The 26,260-nt window shown below is 41.6% G+C and overlaps 1 protein-coding gene across 1 annotated transcript in view; it reads left to right on the top strand.

The window, feature by feature from the left end:
- The first annotated feature begins 19,235 nt into the window (after nt 1-19,235).
- TLL1 (tolloid like 1) overlaps nt 19,236-26,260 on the top strand; it is a 123,722-nt gene continuing 116,697 nt past the window's right edge. Inside the window, exon 1 of the mRNA XM_054295679.1 lies at nt 19,236-19,794. Coding sequence (XP_054151654.1) covers nt 19,533-19,794 — 262 coding nt within the window. The 5' untranslated portion in view covers nt 19,236-19,532. The remainder of the gene's footprint in view (nt 19,795-26,260) is intronic.

The following is a 26,260-nucleotide window of genomic DNA, read 5'->3' as shown; positions in this document are numbered from 1 at the left end:
ATTTTTTTGGTGTAACTGATTCTAACAATGTATCTGTACTGCTCTGAATGCTCAGTGCATCTGAAGTCCAGTGTTGCATGGCATCAATAGTCCCAGTGAAGTTCTTCCACACTGAGAGTTTGCTCTGCTCTGCCAACAGCTTTTGGTTCCTAAACAGGGGAAAGGAAACAGAACATAACTGAGACTATGACCTGCTACCTTTTGTGTCAGAAATTATCCAGTATAGGATGGTGCTTTCTGGTGTGAAATCTTAAAACAAAGGTGCTCTGGCAAAACTCATGAAACAGCTCCCTAACATGCCCTAAAATTCAAGTGATTATGGAACATTTTTTCACCATCAGTGCCACACTGCTTTATTGTGTTGCTGTGCTGCTCACCACTTGTTCTTCACACTAGAAAAACTTAGAAATGGTTCTTGACTCTGGAGCTCCAAGCATATGTGATGGAAAAAAATCCAGGAGTGAGGAACAAAAGGTTTTACAGACTTTTTGCTCCATTGGCTTTTGTTCCCAACATTAATGAGTTCAACTAGAGTTGAGGAACTTGTTCCCTACTGCAGTCCCCAGAAGTTTACATTTCAACAAACATATAATATGAACAAAGGAGACAAAAAGAACAGAGAAAGGAAGGATATGGCTTCAAACAAATGAAGCCAATATAAGTCAAATATAACTAAAGAAAGAGAGGAAGAGTAAATCATTTAAATAAGTGATATTAGCCACAAAACCCCAAATGAATATGGGGGAAAAAAAAAGAACAAATGGGAATTATTCATAGAAGCTCACATCCGCCTATGGAGCCTGCAAACTACCGAACATGCTGAGGCTCTGAAGGCCCTTCTACTCCTAGTTTAAGCCCCAGCACTGAACATAACATTCCACATGCCCTGAGTGCACTAATAGGCATTAAGGTCCCTGAGCACGCTCACCTGGGACCCCCACCCACACCCCCTCTGCCTATAGGCTATGGGTCTCCATAAAGCTCAGACCTGAGACTCCAGTCCCTTGCAGTGCTATGTTGGGTTTATGTGTCTGCCTGTCCACCCCTGCTTGCCTTGCTGGACCTTGGCCTTGCATTGCAGGTAGCTTGTTGCTTATCTCTATCCCCTCTGCTTCCTGCTGCAGCCCTAACTCAAGCCTTGCTTCCATCTGCTCCCTACTGGAGTGCCTGGATGGGCTCTGTGTCCAGTGCCTCTTCTGCCCATGGTGTTGGAGTGCTGTGGGGCTGTGCTGGGCTTGCCCTGGGCCCCTGCTCCTGCAGAGCAGCCCTGCCTGTGCTGCTGCCTGGCACACCAAGCACTGCTGTGCTCAGACAGAAAACGTGAGGCGGGAGTGTCTGAAATCTGCTTCTCTGCAGCTTCAAAACAAAGTGCTTTCCAGATCTAGAATTTCAGGGAGGAGGGATGTTTTTTCAAAATAACCTCTTGCTGTGGGATGGCTGTCAGGCCTTGCAGAAGATCCAGCTCTCAGGAATGGTCAAAGAATAATGAATGGCTGAGTTTCAGGCTTCTAACTTCCAGATGAGCTATACATGTACCAGGGACTTGTGCTGAGGGAGGGGAGAATGACATCCATTTTAGGAGAGATTCTGAAACTTAATGCCTTTAAATTAGAATTTCTACAAAAAGTTAAATGTCCTTCAGAATGGAATGACCATTCTGTGTCCAACTTGACAGAGCACACAGAAGAGAAATGACAGAGAACAAGGTCTGTAGGATCTCTGTGTTTGTCACCTAGGTCTGGGGAGTATGAAGAGACTCATCAGCATCCCTCTGGAGTGAGCAAGCTTGTGACCTGGTGGGAATTAGCATTTAAAAATAATTTCATCTGCCAGAATTACATTAAAATTGAAACATCTCTGTTCATATAACATAACATTTATGCTTTATGAAAACATATTAACATTAATGGATAGGCAAATTGAGAATAGAATGTTCAACAAAAGGAGCAGTGTTGTTGTTTTCCACTCCAGCTGGATCCACTGATAATTCTCCTTACATACCATAAAGCAGTAGTTAGTATGGTTCCATGTGGCTATTTTTTTTATTTGGAAGTTTTGGTTATTTTAAAGTGTCTTCACTCATAACTATTGATTTAGAAAACAAAAACCTCTTAATTACTCAAGAGTTAAGAAATAGAATTAAGACTGTTGAGGCCATTATAGTTCAATCCCTGTGTACATTATGAGATAGTCTTTAATTACATGATCTCATCCTTTGTTTTCCCACAGGAATGCCTCATTCAGTGTGCAGGATGAACAGTGCTTGGAATGAATCAGCACAACACAATGAAAGGGTCTGTTGTTTGCAAGACTCATCTCAGTTTTGTTGAGGAAGTTGGGATATGTGTTTCGAATGAGTTGGGATGTCAAGAAAAGAAAGGATGGTCTTGTAGCTGAGGAAACTGTGTGTTGCCCTGGAGAATGAGTTTCTATCACTGTCTTTGCTAAAAAGATCCTGTGAGGTACTGTTTTGGGAGAGAAAAAGCAAAACACCTAATTTCCTGAGAAATCTGAGGGCATGGGTCCGCATTCTGTGCTACCAATATGAAAAAAAAGTGTTGAATCCTGTGATTACTATTATTCTTGCACTTTGGGGAAAATGTAATGTGCAATCACATTACAAGTTGTTTTTCAAGGGACTTGTATAAATGTATCTTGTGCCTTCAGTACACCATATTCTACACTCTTTATAGCTATTTGAAGTATTAATAACAGTAATCTGTATACATATATCTAACATTTAGTCAACCGGTAAATAGAAAACCAGAAAAAGTTACTAGGAGTAAGTTAGTCTTTGGTATATGAGGATATGAAATAGTAGTGCAAACTACCAAACATTAATTACAGGTTTCCTAATTCATTATGACAATGTGCATTTATCTTTGATACTCAGATCTATATCCTACTAGTGTAGCTTCAAACTCTCTGTGAAGGATTTGCTTTCTTTTACAATGTTTTGAAATAATCTAGTTTCTTTACATCGTAAGGCATTCTTTTAAAATCACAACCAAAATGAAACTGGTGTATCAGCTTTCAAGAATTCAATTTGCATCTGGTCTGTTCTCCATGTACCTCACTGTGATTACCCTTTCAACACCTACTTTTAGACATTAATGTAGCCAATGCTACAATGACGCAGTCAGAATTAATTTTTCCTCATTCTAGAACAAAGTAGAAGTAATCCAGTTGGCCTCTGTTTCTGTGTAACTAGGTTTTACTTAGGAATGGTTTAATCAATGAAGAGTAGGATCCACACTGCACTTAAAAGCTGCACTGCAGGCTCCAGTCTGCTCAGATGAGCTATTACTAAAATGTGAATATGATTTTTCTTCAAATCATAGTATCATAAGATTAAAAAAAATATTTTTCCTCCTTATCTCTGACATCTTCAAACTCTGTCCCTTTCAGCAATACAAACAGGATCTCTTTGTCATAGCTCATAAGGGGATTCCCACCTTTCTAAGATATTATTGGTTTCCAGTCCTTGTGCTTTGAAGTCACTCCACTGAAAAACACTTTATTGTTTTAGAGTGAAAAATCAATGCAAGATTGCCAAAATTTTTATTCTTATTTTCTAAGTGATTAAATACTTAAGAAATATTCCCATTATCTCTTCACCTATTGCATGACAAAATGTAATGTAAATGGCAATAGATTAGGAATCTAAAAATATTTCCTTGCATTGAGCATTTATCCAATTTGTTATAACTCTGCATTTTTAGCAGTTTGTTTTAAGGATTTGAATGTTTAAATTCTTTAAAAAATTTTAGTAAGAATTTGGATTTTGGATTGGCAGCAAACAATAAAGGAAAAAGTTACAAAAAGTTACGAGATCAATCTGATGGCTCTGCTGAATTCTAATATATTTTAAAGTCATAAAAGGTTATGTTGCTTTTCAAGTAGTTATTCATCATAGAAGCTAGGCAAAATCATAAACTTGCATTGGATGTTTTTACTTAGGTTTTTAATTACAGCAATCAGCCTTTGTTGGGGATAATAAAGACTGATTTTATGAGAATATCCCAGGGCTGAGGAGGATGTGGCTGTGATGGTGAGCATGGCAGAGTGTGTGCTCAGCATGGAGGGACAGGGCAATATCTCTGACACTGCAGCACAAGCAGCCTGAGCCACAGAGGACTCAATGCAGCTGAGTAAGTGAGGCTTCCAGCCAAGGGTATTCTCAACAAAGCAAAGCTCTGCTGGGTGCCACATTGTAAGATGTAGCTTAAATCAAACTTCTCCAAACAAGCATATTGGATTTAGAGGGTAGAGAATGACTTAGAGAATGCCAGTTAAGTCATCGAGCTTATTCTGTTTATTTTCTGCTTATGTACAAAAAGCTGTGCATCTTCCATTAGTCTTCTGAATCTTTTGTTAGAATCAAATTACAGCCTGGAAAAAAAAAAGGCGGGGAGGGCATTTCTGCCTCATCTCTAGATTCTCTTATTAAGAGTAATAGCTATGGGCCATTTCCAAATGGTCAGAGCCATCTGTTTCCTTAAAACTTTCTTTGGATGAACTCTGAGAAGTGTTACTTTGATTTTTCCTATATCCTGTATCCACTATAGCAATCTGATGCAATTCAGGTGGAGGCCAGTATTTCTAAATCTGTCATGACAATGGGACTGTGTTGAGATAAATTAATTCAAAAATAATAATTAACCTTTTTGTCCCATTGTTATCCAGAGATGTACAAATGCAGATACTGTGACAGATCAGGTGACATCAGCTTTTCCTTAACACTAATATTAGTACTTAGCCTGGGGATATAGAAAGTTCTGTACAATTCACTGCCTTCTTTCTGAATGATCAAATCTCTTTGTATGAGAAGGGCTATAAATACTCTCTTTGTTTACTCTGCAGCCCAAGGGCAAATCTGTGAGAGAGACAAGATTCTGCAGCCACAGAGTTATAGAGAACTCAGCATTCTGCTGTGCCATTAATAGGAGCTTCTAAGTACTTTTGAGATGACCTAAAAATAAGTCAGTGTAGCTCTACAGTTTTATGGACAAATTTATTAGAGACATTGTGGGAGGGGGCCAGAGAAGACAAAAAATTTATATGTAAACAAATCTTTAGAAGCATTGTTTTCTAAAGCATGTGTGTTATGGAAATACAGAGGTAAAACTTGCACTTAGGTAAATGCCCAATATGAAATCCTCATGTAAATTAAATTCCCTAACTCAAAAATATTGGTTGTGAGCCAGCCAGTGCTGGGAATCAAGCAGCATCTAATCAAGGTGCTTTTCAATTGTAGTGAAGAAGGATAAATGCTGTCTAAATGGATTCTGAGATTACCACTGCAAAAAAACCCACAAACTCTCATCTGTTCCATTTCACTTAGACCAGCTGAGACTGCCCTCAATCAATGGCTGCAAGTAGTACTTGACTTTATCAATAGATAAAGGTACAGCAGCAGGTTCAAATCTGTAATGCAAATGAAATATTGGACTACTCAGGCTTCACTAGGACACAGATTCCATCACATTCTTAGACCAAGCAGATAGGTCATATGTTCTCTTTTGAACTCTCTTTGAAAAGTAGATGGGATTTCTTCCTTTTGGGCAGTGGTGTCAGACTCTCTTTACCAGATTTAATGTTATTCTTAAGCAGTTTGTAGACTTTTTTTCCTTGTGTTTTTTCTTATGTAGTAATTTGTTTCCCACTACTCTTATAGGAAACTAAAATATCCCTTCAAATGATTTTGAAGTGCTCTCTTAATAGTCTCCTGAAAAAAAGGCTCTCCATTCCTTTAATGAAAAGAATGGAATATATGCACAATTTCAAGTAATGCTCATTGAGCTTGTAATAATGTCATTGATGTTTCTTTTTTTAATTGAAAATATCTTGCTTCATAGATGCTTGGATTGTGTTTCTCTTTCATGGGTATAGGAGGTTGAATATAATTTTGTTTGACTATTCCATTAATATCATTCTTCAATCACTCCTTATGCCTGAGATCCCAGAAACAATGCTTGTTGTTATGCTTTATTTATGACCTTGTATTTCATACAATTCATTTTCATCCAATTACTATTACTTTGGCTTCCAAGGTCATTCACTTCTAGTATGGTAGTACAATTCTCTTCTGCGTGGATGATTCATCTCAATAATGTATTATCAGCAGATCTCAGCAGTAGATTTTCTTTTGTATGATGAGTTTATGAATGAAAGTATTAAATAAATTTTGCCCTATAGTGGCTTTCTGAGAGTTTCACTAGAAAATCAAAAAAACTTTTTTGGGTCCAGCTTACTGCCTGTGTAAAGAAGGAAGACTAACAATTTATTTAGCATTTATTTAACTGAATTGTTGCTCCTTACAACATTTGAGAAACATTTGCAAAGCTTATATGAACTTTATGTTTGTATCTATACAGTTGATATTTATTTGAAAAATAACTACAATAGAAAAGTTTTAAAACTTCAAATGTTGTATAGGAAAACAATGTACGGTTTTGCTGTACATTTATTTTGGTAGTGAATCTTTTAGTCTGACTTGCATTGTAGAAAAACTGGCAGTGCAAAAGTTGTCTTTCATGTGGAAAATGGCAAGTCTGCATGTCTTCTTTCTCTGAGAAGAAAAAAATACAGTTCTCTATAACAATATAAAGCAATGCTGACACCTACAGAGAATGTATGTAAATATCAACTTACAATTTGCATTTTTCATAAGAATTTCCAGAATTATTTGGTTAAAGAACAAATTATTTATAGAAAGCTTTTATAGCGATTCTGAAAAAGTTAGATCTTTATTTTCTGCTTAGATCAGTCTTCAGTAAATAAGATACAAAAATCTGAATGTAAACTCTATGCTTTAAATATATTAAAAATTTAAAAATTTTCAGTAATGTACACTTCCAATTGCATAAAAATATTTTTAAACAAATTGATTTGTGCAGCAGGGAAGGACCCAAGAGCCTTGAACCAAGCCACCAGCCTGATGTACATTGCTGGACAGAATCAGGTTCACTGTTCCTGATAGACTGCTTGCCCTCCCTCTCTCAGTGTGACACAGCAGGATTATATTGCTATTTAGAGGGTTTGCAGCCTCTCTGCTCAGCCAAACACTTCTACAAAAACTCCTGGGTAGTAGGTTGCCCATATGTGGGGCAAAGTTAAAGAAAAATTAGCCCAGCAGATTGAGGAGAGATTTTGTAGAAGGGACATGGCTCTTTTACTGACCATTTCTTCACTCTGATGTACTATTATGGGTTATGCAAGCTGCGATATTCACCACACTGCTGCAGAAAGGTGAACTCCTTTCTCTCCTTTGAAGTATAATAGATAGGTGTTTTAAATACATAAAAGAAGTATAACTAACAATGAATTCTCCACACTAGTCATTTTCTCAGAGGCAATATACAGGTTTGACAGTATGTTGCTTAAAGTGGTGATTTAGCAAAGTGAGCAATGGATAGGAGGCACTAAACCATGTAAAAGAAACTTTGGAAAAATAAGAGATGGCACTTGTAGGTTTGTCTAACATTCATATTATCCATGCTCCCATTATGCAAACCTCTGTGAAAAATTCAACTCTAAAAGAACATCGTTTGAGTGAGTTCAATGTAGGCTTTTAAATCTGAACTGCTGAAGATATCTAACTTTTAGTTTTGGTGGCAAGCAGATGAAAACTTCTGGGAAGACTGACTAGAAGGCTTGAATTTGAACTTAGTGGGTTTTAGAAAGCTGCGAATCAGTAGACAATTCTATTCATCAAAGGCAAGCCATAATTATTTTGAGGTAAAACACTGAATAAACCCCCCTTATTCTAGGCCTCTACTGCTTCTTTAGAAATGAATATATCAGAAGAGATTAATGTGTGTCTTTGAAAACCAGGTGCATTTCATACCCTGGAATCTTTTAATCTGGCAGATAACAGTGCTTCTCCAGTAAGATAGTCAAGATCTTCCCACTGAAAAAGTGATATTATGTGTATTATAATTTCTATTGTATAATCACACTATTAAAGTACTGGCATGTTTATTTTTAGCATTTAGTAGAATTGCTTGCATGTTTTATTTGTTAATTGTAGGCATTAAAACAGCAGACTCTCCCCTTTCCTACTGTAGCTGTGGCCCTACAAATGTGTGTGCAGTATGTCTGTGCACAGAACACAGTTTGATATTTACCATGTCTGTATATTCAAACACATTCTGATGCATGTATACCAACTTGATCTTAGCTGAAGGAACTGAACCAAGTTAAGAAATGCCCTTTCCTCTTCAATAATTGCATGTTTACATTTTCAGCTTTTAATTCATGTATGTGTTTAGAACAGAACCAATCATTGTTTTAAACTCCATTGTTCTGGGGGATCTGAGCATGATGACAACAGTGTAAAGCTTAGCTTGCAAATTTGCACGCTCCGAGACTGACTTCTCACCAGTGTTTTCCTAGCACCAGTGGGCAAACAAACACATTTCCCTCCTGATCGTTGCTATTTGCAAAGGCTTAGGCCTTACATGCGGATAATTAAGTAGAAGTGGAGCCGGCAGTTTTCTTTCTGTCTGTCTTTCTTTCTTTCCTGGGGTGCTATGTAGAAGATGAGTCCCGTCTCTCGCCTCTCCCTCCACTGCCTTGAGAGCTTCCAGCAGCGTTTTGTGAAGTTGCCACACAATCAGCGCATTGTTTCGAAGCAAGCAAAGGCAAGGCGTTCTGATGTTTTTATAGTAGCTTCCACTCAGTGTACGGGGGAAGCGGGAACCCCACGGGAGATGTTCTGCCCGCGACCTGGAAATGGCCGGTGCCGGGCGGGCCGGGGGCAGGGGCGGCCCCGGCTCTCACTAGGGGTCGCAGGATGGCAAAGAATCACCGCCTGTCGGAGGGCAGGGATGCCACCACACGTGGGCACCTCAGTGCCAACGCCATCGCCTCCCAAGTGGGGCGATTCTTGGGAAAACACCCGCAGGCGTCGGGACGGTGTCGGGGCCGTGCGCTGCCTCTCTCCGGGTGCCCCTGGCTGCTCGCTAAACCCGAGCTGTGCTAGGGACGGGAGGGCTGGGTCTGGGGAGATGACCCATCTACTTACTATTAACTACAGGTGGTGGGTAATCTGTGAAAAAGGCTATCGCCGGGACAGGCGAGATTGTTTCTGTTGCAGACCTTAACCTGGACATTGACAGCAGACTTGGTAGGGACTATTTTCTGTATTATGCTTATTAAGTGCTCACTGTTGAAAATTAATAATGAATGTTATTTATAAGTACCAATCTCCTTCACGCAGAATCCTTGCTTGTGGTGTTTTATGACTTCTCTGGCTAACTCCCTGATTAGCTGAATTATGTGTACACTGTCTGAAGAACTATAACAGGTTACTTCAACATGATTCCTTGTTAATGTTCTGATACTAAAATATAATCACATATTGGGTTTCAAAAGAGAAACTCAACTTCCTTGTCTAGTTTGCTACTGTGTTTTAAACCAAGCCTCAGACACCTTCCAATATCTTTATTTCCTCAACAAACAGATATTCTGTTCCTGTGGTGACTCTGACAACGGAAGTTACAGAAAGAAATGTAACAAGTGAAAACAACCAAAGATCCAAATTTACTGATGGAGACACCTGGCAAACTGATCTGTTCATTAAAGTGAATGGAACTTGGACAGGAGTAGAGAACTTGTTACAAATACATCAAAGGGCTGTATTAAAATCAAATGAAATATGCAAATATAAAAAAATGTATTCAATTGACATTTGACACCAAAGAAATAATTACTTATAAAGAGAAAAATGAACTGACAGTATCAATTTCTATAGAGAGCTGATTGACAAAGTAATGGGTTTCAGCATATTTGTGATAGGTTACTCCTCTAACCATAATACAAAGAGAAGAAAACAGGTTTAAGAAGGAGGAAAAGTAGTAGGAGGAGAGTTTCCCACAAAATGAAGGCTGCTTGAATCATTTAGAAGTCATCTCTTGCTTTAATGTAGGTGAGTCTTAAACCAGGAATATTTCTGATTGTTTTCACTGCTAGCATTTTGTGCAAACTTAATCTGCAATGTCTGTCCTGCAAACTGCTACTCATGTCACCCACTACAAAAGAGGATCCATGCAAATACAAATTTGGCCATGGTGTATGAAGGTAGGGAGCTTTTTAGATGTTGGAAATTAAGTGCAGTTTTTATATGGTAAGTGCAATTCTTTAACAAATAAAATGCACATGCACACACACACTTAAAAAATAAATCTTACCTGTTGTGCAGTTCCACATAATAATAAACAGGAATACAAATGTACACCTTGATTCTTATGCTTCGTACTCAAAGATTCTGAGTTGTTCATGTATTCAATGTTTTAAGCCTGAACTCAAAGTAAGGGCTTCAGTGACTAATTTGACAAGGGCATTTCTGCCAGCACATGGGAAACACAAACTTAAATGTCTGGAGAATGTATAATAAATCCAACTCTTCAGAAAATCCTCCCTGCTTTTTCAGTGAGAATGGATTCTATTAAGTGCAACACAGAACTGTGCATGCACAAGTGGTGCCTGGGACCTCTTTCACCCTTTTCTTGGAAAGATTAAAATTTTATGTAAATGCTGGTTCCAGATTCTGGAATTAATTTTGGAAGTGCTTTGGTCTCAGTTTAGTTTGGGTGCTTTATATTGTGTTTTCACTGATATGTGCCCCCAACTGACAATAGCTATGTCTAGTCAGTCATCTGTGACATCTCTAGTATTGCAAATTATATAGCTTCGAGGTGGGGGAGGCAAAAAATGAATTGCAGGAGCTTAGTACTGTAATCATGCTGAAGGAAAATTGTACTAAAATGGCTGCAAGTTAAGTTCAAATTGTAAAACATATGTGTATTCCATATATATGTGTGTAATTACTGTGAAATATGTATTATTTACAGCAAATATTGATTGTGCCTGCACAAAACTATCACCTTAGTGAGTGAAACAGCATTGAGCTTTAGAATACAATATAATCCCTGAATTCTCCAGACAGAGATTATTAATTATTGCTGCATGGTGCATCAGTGCCTTCTTTCAAAAGAAGCTCTTGCTGGAAAATGTTCTTTTGTAGTAAAGAAGAATTGACAACAAGAAGAGTGCAAATAATTTTGGAGAGGGCTGGATAATGTGGATGCAATTACATTAGTTTTGCCATACACATTTATGATCTTATGATACTGAAGATAAGAAAGAGGTGCCAAGTAAGACACCTTAGGTATATAAGGTGGTTTTTTTTTTTGATAGCTGCATCATAAAATTCACTGGGTATTTTACTACCTGTATTAATGAGAAATATGTGTTAGACATTGTTGAAAAAGGTAAAAGTTCTCTGCTGTTTAGAGAACTTTTATAAGTATTACTACAGCTAAAACAATGCTGATAACTACTGGACAATATTTCTGTCATCGATAGTGCTTGTACCGTAGTTTCATGCTGCTTCCTGTAAGACAATTGCCATTCTTCTTCCCGGGTGCTGGTGATAGACCTCATTTATCTTCAGTGAGCCAGAGTTAGAGGAATACTTGTGTTTACATAGACCCCCAATTAGGACAAGGTTCCTCTGTTTGCTTGGATTTCTTACCCCCAGTGTCACTGTTACATGTTTTCTGCCATAAGTGCCAGAGATGTTATAAATGCTAAATTACAATGCAAACTAAACCAGAGCTTTTTCATCTGAGTGGCTCGTGGCTCAAAACAGTGACTCCTGTTTGTCAAGGTGCTGAGCTGCTTTGTCTTCCAGAAATGAATGGAAGATCAAAATGCTCAGCAGTCACTCAAGATCAGGCTCATTAGAGGCTTTCTTCTGTCAGAAATCACCCACTGACTCCCAGCTATGTGACAGTATGCTGAATACTGGAGGGTAAGATTAACCCTGTACACCTAGTCAGTCTAATAGCAAATGTCACTTCTGAGTCTAACAGCAACATTTGTTCATACCAGAACAGGTCTGGGAGTAGTACTATCATTTTTATATTTTATTACACTATTATCATAGAATTGCCAAAGAAACTCTGTTCACCAGTTACCGGTGTCTAGAGTGATGGCTGATAATGACCCTGATCAGCTCTGATACAAATCAAACGCAAATTTGCTGTCAACTTTGACAAGGAGCAGCACCTTACAAAGCTGAGAATTGGATTCTCAATGATTTATCAACTTGTAAACATAAACTGCAAACTTCAAACCAGACAGCTTTTAGCTATTGTTTATGGGGAGTGGGGGGATGTTGTTTTTTTGGGGGTGGGGTGTTGGGGTTTTTTTGGTTGGTTTTTGTTTGTTTGTTTGTTTATTTTGTTAGACAATAAAATAAACCAAACAAAATCAAGTTAGCAAACATTTAGATGCCAGTTTTTCATCTGGCAACCTCTATCTATCTTCTGAAGAACTGCAAGCTAAGCTCTGCTAAGCTCAAAACTCATAGACTTTGTTTTTTTAATTAAGAGAAGGTCAGGATGCCTCCTAATACTTGGAATGCAGCTGTTTTCAGACAAGTGAATATTTAATATGACCTCCTATACTAACCTCCTAGCTTTGAACATTGCTTTAACAATTAAGCTCTTCTGGCCCTATGTTTAAAAAGCTGTCCACAGCTACTGCAAATTGATTTATTGCTTGATGAGGATCAGGGATGCTGAGTAAACACAGAACAGTTTCTAATTTAAGTAGCACACCAGTGGTTTTGTTGTTGCTGCTTGATTGCTTGTTTTAACATCAGTATATGTTCTCAATGTGGTTTTGCTTGCTGCAGCTTTTAGAGGATTAAAAGTGGAGGGAACATAACACAAATCATGTTATAAACACAGTCTGGTTGGGTATCTAATATTAAATTTTCTTGACAATCTCTGCTGGTAGATATTTTTTAAGTTGCTTATACAACTTTGCTTAATTGTGAAGATTTGGCATAGTATTTTCCATGCTAGTGTCAGCTATGAGCTGATTTTCAATTTTAATTTCTTCATCAATCTTTCTTTCAGAATGTTAGCTTAAACTATCAAGGTGTTTGAAAATGAAACATGGAAATAGATGAGATTGATCCTAATAAAAAATCACAGCAGTATTTTTGGAAGGGGTTCAGTATGCTCAGCCTGTGGGAAATATAAAAAAATCTTGAGCAGAATAGAAAGAAGGAGAATATCCATCCTTATGTAAAGAGATTTATCATTTTTTTTCCTGTTATCATTGGTATGGACTTGCACATGGACAGAGCCATCCTTGAATAGATGCAGCTTTAACAGCTCCCTTACCTGAGTGTGCCACCTGCAAGTGATCATTTTGAGCAGTGCCTTGCTTGGATCTGTAACTTAATTGAGAAGAAGCCATAATTCCAAATGCTTAATCCACCTCAGCCATACCTGTGGGATGGGGAGGGCAAGGTTGTCTCACTTGAATAGATGGGGAGGAAGAACTGATTTTGCAGGATGGTAGAGCCAGCACAAAGCTCCTGAGAAAGAATGTGGGGTGTGATCAGGAGAAGTCAGCAGTGGGAATGACAGATGTATTTTGGGACAACAAATTTTTCATGTAAGGAAACTGTGCCTGAGGAGTAACAGAGTGAAGAGATAGATGGAAGGTAGCAAACAAGCAAAAAACTGCCTCAACAGCAATGTAAGGACTGGAGTGTGAGGACTTTCCCTCTGCAACTGGGAAATATGGTCAAGGAGCAAGAGCAGCTTTGTGGTGCACACCTGGAGTAAAGAACAGACAAGGAGGGTGGATGTCAACATAACTAAAAGTTAAATCAGGTGAGAAGACAGAAGAGAAAGATCAACTAGGTAAAGGGAGTGTAAACAAAACAACAGCAAAAACAACAACAAAAGAACCCTGCATAGCTAAAGATGAATCTGAGAGTGAGAAGTCCCAGAACAAGATTAAAGAAAAGTGCAACTAGGGCAGCTGGAACTGGGATGAGAATCAAACACTAGCATTAACTAGATAAGGAAAACAAAAGTGGGATCAGCCAAGACTGAAGAGAGAATGAAGACAGGTTTGAAATAACAAGCAAAGATAAGGCAAAGCATGGACATGGGAAGAAAGCAGATGGGCTATTTAAAAACACCCTCTCCCAGAGTTTGGAAGGGATCCCAAGAGTCTCTCTTCTGCCATGAAATCCAGTGCTGAAGAGGGAAGCATCTTTTCAAATGCTGGGCCAAACACAGCATGACATATTCATGCTAACAGGTAATGTGTTGAGGAGCAGAAGATTCAAAGCAGTGGATGAATTATGTGGGTATTATTAATGAAGGGGCTGTTGCTGGCAGGAGTCTGGCTGTGTTTATCCTAGAAACTGAAGGAAGCATTGAAGAAAAAAAAAATTTGACACAAGTGGTGTCAAAAGTCTTGAGAGAGCTGAGCAGTTTGAAATTTGTGTCTTAGCTCTTGTCTCTGCCACAGAGTTCCTTGATAGAGTTGGTTCAAGGCTTTTAAATTATACTTCTGGATAATTTGCTTCTCATTTTCAGATGCTTGAAAACTCCAGAGTTTGATTAGAGGTAGTTAGTCACTGACTCAAATTACTACAACTGAAAGCAGTGGGAACCAGGCCTTGAAGAAATAACTTTTTCTACAGTGCCAAGTCCTGACAGGTCTACAAGATATCAAACCAGGTAATCTGTAACTGTTTCTCAAATGTAATATTCATATCCTGTCATAATATCCCCTCAACTGAGAGGTGTATTATAAAACTAAAATAGTTAATATTTTGAAGCCCATGAATATTATAGCAACCAGCTCCAAAAAATGCCTATGAGGAAATTAATAACTCTGTATGTAGAACAGGATCAGAATAAATGTGTAATGAATAAAGCATGGGGCATGCTTTCAAAAGTAAAACAGAAAACATAACATTGAAGGGCTTTTTGTTAATTAAGCACAGAGGTTTGTAGGAAAAAATTATATGTGAACATGCAGTGAGCAACTTTCATAATATATGAGTACATGTAGGAGAGAAGGGAGAAGTATGGTTTCTCTGGTGAGCTCACTATGATCATGAGTGTAACTTTTAACTTCAAAAGTTTAATTTTAGTTTATGTGGTTCACTCAGTATAATGTTACAATTGTGTACGTGCATGTTTGTTACTGTAGATACTTTATTTGTCACAATGTGCTTTCAGCTTCAGTATTTCCCTACAGAATGACCACTTGGGGAGTGGGAAAGTACTTAAACATAACTACAGCTGTCTCAGAAGTGCTCTAGGTACCTCAGAGTGAATATGTTTATCAGGAGATAAGGCAGGAAGGTAACCAGCTTCTGCAGAACTTCTCTGTTTCAGCCTCCTGAGAAGTCCCATGAGTGCTGGTCCCAAGGAGCTGACCCACCACGGTCTTCAGCCTTCAAAGCCTTAGGCATGTGCTGAGCTCGATGTTTGTGAATAAGCCCATTGTGTCCACCCACCTAAAACTCCATGCTAGATGGAGGCCTAAGCAGCAGACAGATAGCCACAGAATGAGGAGGAGGTGTGAGCAACGATGTTTCATATGTATTTTTTTTTTAGTTCGGTGATTGTGTTTGTCTTTCGTAGATGCTTGTCCTTTTTAAAAGTTTTTTTGGTTTTGGTTGTTTCTTTTTTTGTGTAGGAAGAGTTGAAAAGCCTCCAGCTTTCTGGATTAGAAAAAATTAGTAATAAATAAATATATATATATATAAATACCATCACCACTTTTAACATAACTACATTTACTATTATCTCTGTCCCTGTAATATACCCACAAACCCGGAAATTTAAAAGAAAAGGGAAAATGGCTTTGTTGTTGCTGTTGTTGTGTTCCTTTGGTTGGTTTCCTTCCAGCTTAAGCATTCTGTCTTCCTGGCTATGTATTCGTTTCTTTGGAAACGGCTGTAGGATGGATTTTTGATTGACTGTGTTGTCAGATGGATTATCAGAGTTGTGAGCTTTTTGGAATGGTAGACATGAATGTGTGATAAGGAAAAAATATTTTTTACTTAAAATGTTTCAAAAATTTGCATCATGAAAGGAGTTAGGTTGAATAATTAACAGGTTACTTAGGGAAAAAAGTTTTTTTTAATGTGGAACAGTTTGGTTACTAGGAAAAAAATTCTTTTAATATAAAGAAAGCTTTTTACTAATGTGACTGATGGGAATATTAATACCTAAGCAATGTCGAATAGTTTCTGCAGAGCTGCAATGCATATTTTAAAGAGTAATTCTAATGTGTAGCTGCTCTGGGTTACAAGCAGAAAACAGCTTTTACCCTGACATATACACACATTTGTTACAGCACTCATGTGCCCAGATTTCTGCATGACTCCCATCTAGCGTTTCTGGGTTTGTTTCCTGTCTTAATCAGGGCTCTGCAAGGCCAGCTGTCCTCAAGGCTGTGAGTGCTTGGCGCTGCTCTGCCTGTGCTGGAGATGCTGAGGTCGGGGCAGATTGAGGCTGAAGGTGACGTCAGTGCCTACCTTGCTGGGAGAGTTAATCTCCCGCTGCAGAGGCTCCAATAATCTCATCACTTGGGAGACTGGCATGCTGAGGATTGCATGTTGTACATTCCTCTTCTTGGGCTGTAAAGCAATCAGCAAAACCAGTGTTTCTAAAGGTCTGTCGACAAACATGTGCTTGCTAGACAGAGATTGCTCCTTTTTTGGGGTGGAGGTGCAAAGGCACAGGAAAGAAAATTAACTTTTTAAAGGTGTGTATATGTGAAGCAAAGTAACAAAACCAGGTTAGGGGGATCCACTTTTACAAATGAGCATGCAATTAATAACACTGCAAAATAAGCTGCCTCCTTTGCAAGCATAAAAAATAACAGAAATCATATTTCAGATTGGATCAGGCTGGTTTCTTTAGGAAAACACAGCCTGCCAAACCATGACACTGCAAACAGAAGCAGTCATCAGCCCTGACACTGCTCTGAGGGACTGACAGAAAGGGTCTCTGATAACTTCCTTGGAGTCAGTTCCAAATGTCTGTGATGGCTGGTCATAGAAAGTATATTGAGGAAGAGGGGAAAAGAGCAGGCCACAAGTTTCTCAGACTTTTCTTTCATCTGGTCTGTGGCGCTTTTTGAGGGCTTTATGAAACACAGCAAACCGAACTGCTGGGACAAAGATTGCCTAGTGAAGACTGCACCTTTTCAGTGGCAGCAACCCACTCCTTGACTTTCAAGTCTGCAGCAAAAAGACTGAGTTAGGAGCAACGTGGACACAACCTGCACGCCAAAAATATAAGGAAGCACATGGGTGCTTCCAAGACACTGACGCTACTCGGTGCCAGACTTCTTAATATTGTTAAACACCTATTAGCTCTGTCTTAACCGACCATTCCAGTTTTAATGTTATGACCTGCCGAGAGCGCCTATCTATAGCAGCACTAACCCTGCATTCGCCGGACGGCAGGGGCAGACGCACAGCGTCCGGGTAGGCACTATAACTTTCGTCATTCGAAAGGAGGCTCTGCACCTTGCCCCCACCCGACCCCCGTATTTTGGGGGTCTACAAGTCTTGACAGCGGCGACAGGAAGTTGTGTCCCGTCCTTCCTTCCCCCGAGAGCTGCGATAGCACAGTGCGCCCACCCGGCGTTTGCGTTCAGCGCTTTCGGGTGCCCGCGTCCCCCGGCACCTGGGGCGGCCCGCGGGGCCCAGGGGCGCTGCCTGCGCTCCTGGCACGGCCGGGGGAAGGGACTGCCTCCGGATTTCCACCCCTGCCACACAGGGAAGGCTACCGGGAAGTGCTGCGGGGACACTGAGCCTGTGCGGGCTCGGACGTGAGAGAAAGACGCAGCCGCTTCTCGGCGGCAGCTCTTTCAAAAGTCCGTGTTAAATGTGACACCCCGGCGAAACAGGAGCAGAAGAAACACCCCTCTACCCGCCCCTCGTCGTCCCCCCCGCCCTTTTCCATGGAAACTCGTAAAAGGAGGAGGAGTAGAGTTTGCTACGGAAAAGTCTCACCTTGGTCTGAAACAGTTTCAGGCGTTCCTGCGGGATCGGAGCTGCCCGTCTCGGGGGAGGGGAGGAGGCAGGCAGGGAGATCTCTAGTTGCCTATACGTGTATACATATTTTTTTCCCCCGCTTGATCTTATTTTATTCCAGCAGCACGTATCTCTGCCCCTCCTCCCCCTCCCTCTCCAGGTTGATCGGCTGAAATGAGGCTTTGCGCGCTGATCCCTTCTCGGGCTTTAACACAAAACCCGGCCCCGCGCAGCCGGCGGCAGCTCGGGGCGCCTCGGCGCTGAAGCGCGGCGGGGCCGGGCGAGGCCAGGCAGGACTCCGCGGAGCGGGGCGGTGGCTCCCGCGGAAACTTCGCTTGGAAAATAAACCTCCACCACTTTCCTGGAGATCCACGTGAGAGCAGGAAAGCCCGACTGCAAGATCTCTGCGCTGCTGCTGCTGCTGCAATTTTACTTTTTGTTTGCCTTGATGTTTTTTTTCTGTTTGTTTGTTTGTTCTTACTTTCATTTTGGAACCGGCTCCCAGCTGCTTGGCTGAACTTCTGGAGACCAGTGGACCTTTTATAATGCCTTCTTCTGTTTTAAACAAACTGTGGGCTCTTAAACTTTTCTCTTTCCCCCTCCCCCTCGCTCCTTAACCCCCACCCTTCAGCTCATGGGGCTAAAACTGCAAAGCAGCAGCAGCAGAGGGGGAAATATACAGACACTGATTTATTTTCCTGTCTCCTAAATTGTAGTTAATTCTTCTTATCGTCCTCCTCAGCACCCATTTTCTCGCGCTTTTTCGGCTGCCGGGTGTCGATCTATGCATTGTTTTATCTGATCTCGATCCTTTTGTTGTTGTTGTTTAAATGCCATGCACTGCTTATCTAGAGAGAAAGCTATATGGAGATAGAGGCGTATAGTGAATGCGCGTATGTTTCCATAAGACACACTATCAAGGGAGCAGATCAGAAGCAGCCCGGATCCTGACCCTGACTGTATGAATAAGTAAGCAGGATGCTGACGACTGTGTGTTAGTTGCCTGTAAGGTTTTCGTAAGTTAAAGGGCGACGGAGGAGGGGGGACAGGACAGAGACAGAGCTTAGAGTGTTTGTGCAGAGGGGGGCGAAACTCTGACACTTTGCTCCTTCCAGCATAGCTGCTGCCTCCCATCAGTAGAGCTCCGCGGTTTGCTGTAGTGCACCCCACCTCCCTCTCCCTCCTCCCCGCTCCCTTTTCTTCCCTTCCTCCTTTTTTTTTTTTTTTTTTTCCTTTCTCTTTTCCCCCCTCTCCCCGAGGTAGTTTGCTGATGTGCAGCCCGGATCCATCTTCTGGCAGCACCAGCGGGACCGGGGTCGGCGGGCGCGCAGCGGGGCGCGGGCCGGGCGCGGAGCGGGACGCGGGCAGCAGCCGCCGCCGCCTCCTCCTCCTCCGCGGGAAGTTTGGCTGGGTTTTGACAGAGGCGAGGGGAAGCCCTGACAGACAGGATCTCCCGGACTGAGTCCACCCCCTGCGCCCACCCACACACCCAGCGACTTTTCCCCGGCGAAGGGGCAGGGGGGGGCAGCGACGCTCATGCTCCTCACTCTGTGTCGCACCCGTCTGGCTGGGGCTACCTAGGGAGCACAGTCTCTTGGAAGAGCCTCCAGGTGGAGAAGGAAAAAAATACCATCCTCCCCCAAAACCTATGGTTGCTCCATCCCTTACCCTCCTTTCCCAAGCCGGCGTGGACAGCAGAGCCGGCCGCCTAGTTCACCCTCGCCCTGCTCGCCACCTCTCCGCCCGAGGGAGGATGAAGATGCTTTGCTGGAGGATGGCACTGTGGCTGGCCGGCTGGACTGTCTGCGGGAAGCCTTCTTCCTGCTCTGGCCTCGATTATGACTACACTTACGATTTCACCGAAGAGGATAAAGCCGAGGCGATAGATTATAAGGATCCTTGCAAAGCTGGTAAGTGACTTCCACGTCTAATGCAGCTCCCCGCCCCCTCCCCAGATGGTGACTTTGTCTGGCTTTATTTACGCGGGGTGCGTGTGGGGGAGTCCCGGGCTCACCTGCTCCCTCCCGGGGCAGCGGCGGCGAGCGCAGCCGGAGCCCTGCATCCAGCCGCCTTGGCTGGGGAAGGTACCCGGGACCTGCTTTTCTGGGACTTCCCACTTACTTCCCTGCGGTCTCCGGCCGGGCTGGGAGAGGCGCGGCGGCGGGCAGGGCTGGAGCGGCCGCCAGCGCTCCGCGGCCCTGGGGCCGTCGTGCCTGCCGAGGAGCCGGCCGACGGGCCATGCAAGTTGCAGAGAGATTTCGGCGGGGCCCGAAGGTGTCGAGGCGGGAGCGCGCCCCGCAGCACCAGCCGGGCACACGGAGCGGCCGGCCGGGCCGGGCTCCGCCGGAGGGTGGCGGCTTCTCCCGGGGCCCTCCCTGCCCGCCCCCGCGCCGGGAGCGGGTGCCGCCTCCGCCACCCTCTCGCCTCCTTCCATCCCAACCTGTCGCTCCCTCCCGGCCGGGCGCCCCTTCCCGTGGGCCGGGGCGGACCCTCGGCGCCGGCCGCCCCGTGGAGGTGGATGCGATAAGCGCGGCTCCAGAGCGGAGGGTTGCGCAGGGGCGGTGACTGTGTGTGTGTGTGTGTGTGTGTGTGTGTGTGTGTGTGTGTGTGTGTGTGTGTGTGTGTGTGTCTGTCTGTCTGTCTGTCTGTCTGCCGGGCTTTCAGCCCCCGCGTCCCGCTCCCAGAACCTGGCTGGTGGTGCTGCGGGCCGGTGTGCCACAGCCTGTGCCGTGGGGTGCCACAGCCTGTGCCGTGGGGTGCCACAGCCTGTGCCGAGGGGTGCCACAGCCTGTGCCGTGGTGCCTCCCGCCTGCTCGGTGCCTGGCAGATCCCTTTCCACGCTGTGCTGAGGTGCAGCCTCTTCTCGCTTTGTACGATGGTTTTCTAGAACGTTTATCCTACTGATTTAGGACTGCAGCCTCTTTAATGCCAGATTCAATTCTTCACCCGTTGAAGTTATCAGTAACAAGAACTGACCTCAGGAACCGGGTTCACTGGTGTTTCAGTAGACGTGTGTATCTCGGTGATGCTTTTTTATCCTCCCCAAGGTGTTACCACCAATAGTGGTTGTCCATTCCCAACAGCTCTATTGTTAAACAAACGCTCAAGTTTTCTAGCAGCCTCCTTTGCATTAATTAGTTATTTTGTATTCTGGAAACTAGTTCAGCCAAAGGTTGTGTTCTCTATATCTGTGTGGTTTTCTTTAATTTATTGAAGAGAATGTGTGGTGTACATATATGCCAAATATGCAGACGCTCTGTTTTTCTAATCACAAAAATATTTTGTTCCTAACTGTGAATTGTTAGGTCTGACTTGCGTACAACTGAAGAGTGTTCAAGTCCGAAAAGAACAGAAGCAACTGCAATCAAAACATTATTTTTTCCTCAGTTAGCACTCACATTGGTAACTGGTCATTGTTAACCTTTTTTTCTGGTCTGTAATTATTTAAGAAGATTCATATGCATCATTTCATATAATGAGAAATGCCTGTTTACTCTCAGTTTGCTGTGGGATTCTTGTTTCATAGTGGGAATAATTAGCAATTATAATTCATGATACTAAGTGTTTTGAGGTTATGCATGAGAGAAAGACAACAGTAGGAGACTGCAATTTGATCTGCATTGCCAATTCTCTGCCATCACTTTGTTTTGCCTGGAGAAAGAAGCATTTGTTTGGAAAATTTGGCCCATGGAAACATTTTATTGACATTCTTACTTGTGCTGCTTCACAAGTATAGAGAGCTTAGGTACTACAGGGACAAGAGGTAGGTAGGTGTATGAAGAGTTACGTCTGTGTGGTTCCTCTTAGTCTTAAAAGCTGTCACTTTGAGGATGTCTATCCAGTAAAAAACCCTATTTTTAAAGGTTCTTTTAACTACCACGCTTCTTAGTGTGTGGTAGTTCTTCAGAAATAAAAATGCACCTCAATGCTCCACACTGGGTGTACACCATGTACCCATCATTTTTTAATAAAAAATTGACAACTCTATATATCAATGAAACTGATCCTCCAAGAGTATTTCCCAATTTACTTTTCCTGCTAGACCTTCCTTAAAGGCTCCATTAATCTCAGCCTGTAAAGTGCCTGATCAAAGATGCTGGGAGCAGCGGGTGCTCAGCCTCTTTGAGCAGCACAGCCCAAGTGTGTGTTCTCCCCAGGTCAGCTCTTATCATCTGGGGTGGGTTTTGGGCTCCCAGGAATAAATTTACTGATCTCTGCCATTAGGATGGGTTCCACAGTGAGGCCCTGTAGAAGGACAATGCCAGGTCTCACACTCAGGGGTGTGAGACGTTCACACTCAAGGTATGCAAGCTTTGTAGATACAATTAACACCTGCTTTTACTGCGTCTTGAGGGCCTGCAGCTGAGCAGCTGAGCCTGTAAAAGTGCTTTTTTTTTTTAAGCTGTTCTGGCTGGTCAGTTGGGTCAGTGTTTTCTGTTAGGAACCATATAGAAGTGAGTTTCTGCAGCTTAGCAAGCACCCAAAGTAATTTATAGGTTTTACCTATTTCAAAAACTTAAGTGAAAATCTTAGACATGTTAGAATAATTTGACCTACCCCCAAATATGCTGATGCAAGATTGTTTCACCTGTATTTTAGAAGTTATTTGCATTCACATTTTCTCTAGTGAGTGGTGTTTGCTGCTTAGTTTTTTACTGAATAGACTACGTTTGCAATCTTGTGACAGAAAGCACTGCACATGAGGCATGAGATCCATAGTTAGATGAAGTTATAATTCTATAGCTCCTTATAGATACCTGTTTCTGTTGAATAAATGTTCTCTTGCTAGGTCCTTCTCTCCCTGTTTTATTGTGAAAAAACTGAAGGAATTTACCAGAAACACAACGTGGCAGCCTCTGAGGGGTTATTTATGGGTATTCTGTGGGGTTTTTTATGGGTGCTATATGTGTGTTTTAACTTTTTCACAAGGAAGGGATCATTTTAGTGGATGTGCCTGGAATCACAGTGTTGCTTTGACTTAAAACTCCCAGGTGCACCACAGTGCGGGATGCTATAGAGCTGAAAAGTACGTTTTATTGCAATATTTCAAACTTTGTGAAAAATCTCCAGATAACAGATGTCTGTCAGATGCCCTGTAGAACTAGGAGGTGTTTCTGGAGCTAATATTGCCATTTGCATCTAAAACAGTAGCTATTTTATGCAGCAACCCCAAAGTACAGTCTCAGTAGTAAAGCCAGCACATCGGGAGCCCCAGAGCTTCAGGGAAAAGAAGGGCCTGGAGAAATGCTGTGGGGAGACAACCATTGGAAGGAAGCTGTTGACCTTGTGCAGAAGAACTTGATGAGCTGTGTGGTTTCCCGTAGGTTTGTCTGCAGACCTTTAACCTGTGTGTGAATTTTGGGTCACGCTACTCCTCCTTCCAGTAAGAATCCTGGCACACTGTAGCAGCGGGATGTGATGTAACGCAGTTTCTGGGCTTCTGATGTCTCGGGTGTTTCCTTGTGTCTCTCTGCAGGATACTGCCCTCAGTGTTTACCGTTGTGAGTTCAAGTGTAAGGCATTAGTTCATCCTCAAGATGTAATTTGCCAGAAGATGTGAAACTGGGAATGCCATAGTCTAAGGACATAGATCAGCATTTGTATAATCAGATATCATTCCAAAGGAGAAAATGCTGGGTTAGATTTCAAAGGGCATCATCAGACTTTTCAGATTGCAGCATGCACCTTTATTTATTTGTGGATTCCTGAGGTTTTTCTCTTTTTTTCCATTCTTACCACAGTTTATGACTTATTCAGGATATCTGCTGAGAAACATAGAGAGTGAGATGGCTAGAAAAATAATTTCCCATCCTGTAATACTTGTTCATAGCCTGCACTTAGTTGATATTCAAGGTTTTTTGAAGGCTTTTGTTTTGTTCTCTCAACAACTTTGTTTTCCTAAAACAAAGTAAAGCAAATAAAAAAGGTGGGTGTACTCTGGTGTGGTCTTCCAATTAAAATACCATGAACTGTGGGAGATTAGGCAAGAAGTCTTAGTTGTGTTGTATAGCCACAGTGCTGAGGTCTATTTCAGCCTCTGGACAGCTGACTGTCCTCAGATAAGTCTCTTTTAGCATTTCTTCTGTGAGATATTTCACTTCCTAAAACAAATGTCAAGGGTTTGGGGAATAAGCTTGAAGTTGAGTTCCTTGGACTATTATTTTTCCCTTTTGTGGGCCTGTTTTTTTGCACTAGAAATTTTGTCTTGTACTAGGAGAAACTTTCCCAAGGAGGACATCACTGAAACTTTTACAGTTTTCACTGCCATTAGCTTGGATTACTCCCCCTGCCAAAACTCAGTTAATTGGGATTTTTTTCCTTTCAAATGATGCATGAGTTGCTCTTATGTTTTTTCCCCTCAGTGAAGCTAGATAAAAATGTCAAAAAAAGAATATTGTAAACAAGCAATTAAATTTAAAGCTTTATACCTTGAAAGTTGGTTAGCATGCAGTTATTTGGCTAAGAATAAATTCTGTGTGTATGCATGCCTGCCTGCTTGAGAATTAGAGAAAATTAAGACTGACTGTACTAATATCTCCATTTCTCCCTCCTGTGAGAATCTAAGGAACTACTTTGTTTACTTTGCACTTTTATAAATAATAATAAAAAAGTTTGGACTGTATGTAGCAGGAAAATTAGTATTTCCCACATCACTGAAGCATTTAACCTAATAATATATTTTATTGGTAAAATAGCTGAACAGGAAAGATTGATAGTAAATGTTGAGTACAATTATTATGCAGTGTCATCTGTAACTGCAGTCTAATTATTGTTTCCTGATGTTGTAGCATCAGCATTCTGTACTGCTACATTTTTATTTTAGTTTCCCTCTTGTGCTCTGGGACGTGTGTTCAGTTGTAAGCATTCTAATTGTGCATTCTGCTAATAGGAAAATTCCTAAAACCTCTGATTCTATATTTTGAATCTGTTGCATGATTTAGGTAAAAGAGATCTTTCAGATTTATAGTTCAGTCATGTAGTAGACTCTTAAAGCTATATTGTGCAGTTTGTACTAATATAGAGGTTGTGCTGCTAATATCACTTGCCAGACTGACAGAACTGTGACTGTTCATGTAGTAAATGCATAGTGTAGGCAGCTGAGAGAGAAACAAGCTTTTCTGAATAGTCTTCCCAACTGGTTTCCATCCTGCTGGAATAAACTTATAGGGTAAATAAGACTACTGAGAAATGTAGCTTTTGCATATCCCCCCCCCCCCCCCCCCCGAATTCTCCACTGTTACTTTATCTTTTATGCCATTAAATGTAGTATCTCGACACCTTTGAAAGAGATTTGTGAGAACATAAGGTTCTTTTCCTCCTCAGCTTCATTGAAAAGATTAATTCAGTACGAAGCTCTGGGAAAACTACAATAAATGAATATGTTTTATGTTCTAACTTTGTGAATGTCCTTCCACACCAAAGGCTCAATTTCATGTCCAGAGCAGTTTCCATAGGCGTCTGTTTCTGAATACACATCCGGTGTGTGGAGTGAATGACCTGCAAGGAGCAGTATTACATCACTGCAAAACAAGGCTAATTGACAAATCTAATTGAGCTTGGAATCAAGTTCCCAAGGCAAACTCTGAAACACTCACCACACCTGGATATCTGCATTATGTCATTCTGATTGCCCCTCTGGACAATAGGGTTGATAGACTTATGACATAATTTCATTCACTTCTTTTTGGAGAGAAAATCATATCTGTGGTGCATGGTGGTGACAGATGGTCTGCAAAATGGAAGAGCTGTAAGACAGGAGAGTCAACTTCTGATTTTCACAAGCACAGTGGACCTTGTGGAGAGGAAGACTTCTTTTTTCCCTTCCTGGATGCATTATTGTAGTCTAAATTTTATAACAATGAATGAACAATGGAAGAAACCTCTAGTCTTTGTTTAGACAAGATGTGTTTATGCTTAAACTGAAATAGTTTTTTATAGTCTGGCTTTCAACCTAAGAAAAATGTTCTAGTATTTATTTTTTGTTTCTACTATGTATCTGTAGAAAAGATAAATTCTAAGAGCAGTGTTACACAGAGCAAAACTAAGTTTTGGCCTTCCAAAGCTTTCAGCTGGATGAGCAACATTTCATAGGGTTTTTCAGAGTTTTCTCAGCCTCTTTAGGACCTTTCTAACCTCCTTGTTTCAGTCATTAGTGAATGCAGTCCATACCCCCCATTCTTAACCAGAAGCAACTTCTCTCCACCTCCCATCTACATCTCTTCAGAGTAACAGAACTGAAAGTGTGACTAGAGAAATCTTTGTGTATTTTTAGTTCTGTCTTGTCAGGATATTTTTCTTGGCTGAGAGCTAATGGCCAATCTGTTAGTGTGTTTTAATGCATATTCATTCTTTGTGTCTGCTGTGTATCTTCTACTT

The sequence above is a fragment of the Melozone crissalis genome, unplaced genomic scaffold (genome assembly GCF_028551555.1).
Source record: "Melozone crissalis strain CALT ecotype California unplaced genomic scaffold, PUWL_Pcris_2 ptg000006l_1, whole genome shotgun sequence".
Taxonomy (NCBI): domain Eukaryota; kingdom Metazoa; phylum Chordata; class Aves; order Passeriformes; family Passerellidae; genus Melozone; species Melozone crissalis.
This window is presented reverse-complemented; position numbering and strand designations above follow the sequence as displayed.